Genomic DNA, 5,000 nt, shown 5'->3' with positions numbered 1-5,000 from the left:
ATATACTCCGGTTGAGCGAGTCCATAGCACCATGAGTCAGGCAAATGACTTAACCTACCGCTGTTATGCACTACACTACTTAAATATGTGAAGCTTTCCATGGGGGAATGGTCCGGACTGCCAAAAGGTAAACAGGAATACATGTAACCTACGGATCATGACTCTTCAGAAACTCTGTGCTGACGTTGCAGATGCCAGCCGCATTTCCACCCTGCAACCATCATGCGAACACCAGCCAGGGGGAAGCTTGGTAGGTCAGCCATGTACAACTGGTTGTGCGACCATGTACAACAATTTAGCGACCTCTATACTTATCCATATCTGACGCTAGTTGCTCATCAGCTGTCCGGATAATGATCACCTGGGTCACCTATTTCGGTCCGAGTTTCTTTAGGGCACGGTAATCAAATTTGAGGTCATTCACATTTACATGACCATCGATATCTTCAATGATTCTCTTGATTTTCCTTTCCTTATCTCTCCTTATGAGAGCCCTGGTTCACTGTTTCAAAGTTCTGTATAGATCCATGTCCCCAGTTACGCGACGCCAGGCCCCTCCTCGACCTCAGACGCTCCCCAGCAGCTTCCAGAATTTTTCGCTGAAACTTATCCCACAGCTTTTCAGGGTTATTAAGGGTTCTCAGTACTACGAATTGATTAGAGACTGTTACTGTATGCTCTTCAGCATATGCATCAACCCTGAGCTTCTCTAGATGAAATCCAGTTTGATCATATCTCGGGATGCTCCTGGATTTGCCAAGCAAACTTTGTTGGAATCACAGGTCTATTATTAGCTCCCCCCAAAGAAGAAGAAGAAGAAGAAGAAGAAGAAGAAGAAGAAGAAGAAGAAGAAGGAAGAAGGAAGAAGAAGAAGAAAGAAGAAGAAGGAAGAAGAAGAAGAAGAAGAAGAAGAAGAAGAAGAAGAAGAAGAAGAAGAAGAAGAAGAAGAAGAAGAAGAAGAAGAAGAAGAAGAAGAAGAAGAAGAAGAAGAAGAAGAAGAAGAAGAAGAAGAAGAAGAAGAAGAAGAAGAAGAAGAAGAAGAAGAAGAAGAAGAAGAAGAAGAAGAAGAAGAAGCATCCCAAGTTGTGCTTTATCCTCCCTCTAATGTTTCAAGTGACCCTGAAGAATAAGCTTCAGCTTCCTGCCCAACATGGTTCCTGCTCTTACAGGGGTCTCTAACCATGATCTCCTCGACTCATATCTCTCTTTTGATCTCTCCTCTTCCTCCTGTGGCAGACCCTAAATGCCTCGTCTTTGGTCCCTCAACGCTGTGGCGGACTTTTAAGAATTTTCTTTCGTGTCCTGCCAAACTTCATACTTCGCTTAGTCTCCAATGAAGGTGCCTCTTCGAAGACAGAAGCCTCATTCTTCTCCTTCATATGAATCAAATCGTTTAGCCTCAGAAAAAATATATTAAGTGCACGTTGATGTCAAAAAGTACTAACTGCATAATGCTGGAATGACAGTCACCTTTTTTAAATCAAGAATTGTGGAAGAAGAACAAATTCATCAGTTTTTAAATTCCCTCGTCTCAGATTTTGGAGGTCAGCCACATTTTCTAGATTGCATTGGTGAACGGTCGAAAACTCTTCTTTGTTGCTATTAACCGAATGATTAAACATACTTAAAAGTAAGGGAATAAAGGCAGAGTGGATCAACATCGATAAGTAACAGGTATTTTGCTGCACATTTATGCAGAGACGGGCTTGCATGAAAAAATATTTATTTTAAACAACGGGTATGCACATAAAGCCACATACGCGAACAAATACACACATACATACGTACGAATATACACATACTCTTAAAAATACATGTACACATACACTCACACACACGCATACATTTATACCACCTTTGTAGGCACGCACGCACGCACGCACACACACACACACACCCACCCACCCACCCACCTACCCACCCACACACACACATATATATATATATATATATATATATATATATATATATATATATATATACACACACACACGCACACACACACACACGCACACACACAAAGAAAAAAAAATACACTGATAATATACAGTATACACACACACACACACACACACACACACACACACACACACACACACACACACACACACACACACACACACACACACACACACACATATATATATATATATATATATATATATGATACATATATGTATGTATATACATATATACATATGCGTATATATATATATATATATATACATATATATATATATATATACACAGACACACACACAGACACACACACACACACACACACACACACACACACACACACACACACACACACACACACACACACACACACACACACACACATATATATATATATATAGATATAGATATAGATATAGATATATGTATATATATATATACATACATACATATATATACATACATATATATAATATATATACATACATATATATATATATATATATATATATATATATACATATATATATACATATATATATATATATAGAGAGAGAGAGAGAGAGAGAGAGAGAGAGAAAGAGACAGGCAGACAGACAGACAGAGACATGGACAGAGGCAGAGACGGAATATATCATCGTTCCCGTCTTCAACTAGTTTTATCCGATGTAGATTTGACAATACTACCGAAGGAGAGACATCTCCTGAGACAGCGAGGTCAGTATACCTTAGCAGAACTCGAGTCTTGTCGGGGCATCGGCCTTGTCCTCGTCTGTGGTCATGAAGAAAAACAAAGGTTAATGCTACAGGAATGATGCACAGACCTCTCACCGTTGATCCAGACTGGTTCTAGGTTGAAGAATATGTTTTCTTTTGGACGTAATAGCTGGAATTGTGGTGGTGGAAGTTCCTGTGTTGAGATGAAGTCTTCCTTCGGCTTTCCCCTTTGTTTTTAGTTTTATTTACTGCCTACACAAGGCAGGCGCACCTTAGGCGTAGGAAGCTCTACGCGCAACAAAAATAGGCCCCTGAACGAGCATACGCTAGCACGTATGTTACACAAACATGCATACGTCAAACATACACACACACACCTACGCTATAATCTACATATATATCTAATACACATACTCATCCAAGAAGGAAAAACACCAATACTGGTAACTCCTGCTAGCTCCAAGCTAGAATCCCTTATATTAGTTTTGTTACAAAAAGAAAGCAATCAACGTTTACATTGATGAACATGAGAGTGTGTTTCTATCAAGCCTCCTTAGCCTGTAAGAAACGACAACCTTATTGCACGATATTATATGTTTAGACGTTTCTACATATATGTTCTAATCTTCCACACTTCTAATCTAGCAATGATAATTAATTGCTTTTATATACCAACCTCCCAGTATGGAATCTTAAAAGAAAAAATAAAGGGACAAATTAGAAAATTACCAAATCAAAACACAGAAACCATACTTTAAAAATATAAGTTCTAAATTAAAAAATATATAAAAATGTAAAAAAAATATAAATGGTTTAAAAAGTATGAACAGAAAGACGCCCACACTCTTGAAGTAAATACGAGTTTGACCTTATTGGCGATTGTCTCCTTATTGTCGTGATCGTTCCAAGGACGACATTACGTCATCACCAATAGGACATTATATTCCATTTTTGACGTCAAGTCGACCTACCGCGGAGTAATCAGGGAAATTACTAGAGAGATGAAAGTTATTCCCATAAATCACTAAACCAATGCAAAACAACGTGAACTTTTCGAAAAACAGTTTGGGAAATTCATGACTTTACAGATGGTTACACAAATAGAAAGTATAGAAGTAATCAGCCAACCAGAGTGATCTCTCTGCAGCGCTGATTGGCTGGTTCACGGTGACGTCATATAGACTCCGCCCTCGTGTTGACTACGCGAGATTTAATTGCCAAAGCTATGGTGAGAGGTACAAATGTATCCTCGATTTTATTGTTCTATCGATATTACTTGTAGGAAATAATTCTTCAAAACTTTTCTCGATCCAGCTGTTGGTGAGAATTGTTGATACTCGACTAAATCTTTCAGTTAAACGCTGTTCAATAGGTTTTCATTTAGTTTAGAGAAACAGTAAAAAATAAGGAAATAAATACACAAGGCTTTTACACACTTCTAGGCAAAGAGATCTTCACGAAAGCCATGTTTCATTTTCAATTTTATTTCTAATTTCAAATTTATTTGCTTACTTGTTTATCTATTTACTTATCTATATATCATTATTCATAAGTTATTCATTCTCCTTAACATCATCATTATTATTGTTATTATTGTTGACTTGTTTAGTTATCTTAGATATTCCTTTACTTCTTACTATTACCGTAATTATCATTCCCTGTTGCTGAAAAAGACATCAATTACTGTTCCAGACTTCACCAATATATGTAAATGTATATGTATATGTATATGCATATATGTATACGTATATGTATATGTATATGTATATGTATGTGTATATGTATATATATATAATATATATATATATATATATATATATATATATATGTGTGTGTGTGTGTGTGTGTGTGTGTGTGTGTGTGTGTGTGTGTGTGTGTATGTGTATATATATATATATATATATATATATATATGTATGTATATATATATACAAATATGGAGAATATATATTTACACGAATGGCTACCTTACAAGGCAAAAAGACCGCAGAATCCCTACGAATACAGACCTCCAAAAGGTTAAATAGCTCTCATAAGGGCCTCGTTACAATATCACAACATATTCTGGAGAACTCGGTAATGACCCGCGGAGTGGAGGCGTCCTTTGTGCAGGAAAAGCAAAAAAGACACTTACCTCGTTCGAGTATTGCACGTTGGTAAGGGGAAGCCAGTGGTAGCCCAGGGCCTTGTCCCAGATCAAGCCCTTGTTCCAGACCTCCACTAGCAAGCCTGTGTCCACGCGGTTCGTCTCGCTGGAAGCAGAAAGAATAAAAAAGTCAGTAGAGCGTTTTTGGGGTTCTGAAGACGGGATAATTTGGTTTGGG

At 37.5% G+C, this 5,000-nt stretch overlaps 1 protein-coding gene across 1 annotated transcript in view; it reads right to left on the bottom strand.

Moving 5' to 3' along the window:
- The window catches only part of LOC143030059 (uncharacterized), a 782,825-nt gene that overhangs the window by 224,984 nt on the left and 552,841 nt on the right, over positions 1–5,000 (bottom strand). The window contains exon 4 of the mRNA XM_076193263.1: positions 4,811–4,928. Coding sequence (XP_076049378.1) covers positions 4,811–4,928 — 118 coding nt within the window. The remainder of the gene's footprint in view (positions 1–4,810; positions 4,929–5,000) is intronic.

The sequence above is a fragment of the Oratosquilla oratoria genome, chromosome 11 (assembly GCF_046742065.1).
Source record: "Oratosquilla oratoria isolate Oo_2021 chromosome 11, ASM4674206v1, whole genome shotgun sequence".
Lineage (NCBI taxonomy): Eukaryota > Metazoa > Arthropoda > Malacostraca > Stomatopoda > Squillidae > Oratosquilla > Oratosquilla oratoria.
Note: the sequence above shows the minus strand (reverse complement) of the source record. Positions and strands in the feature narration are given on the sequence as shown.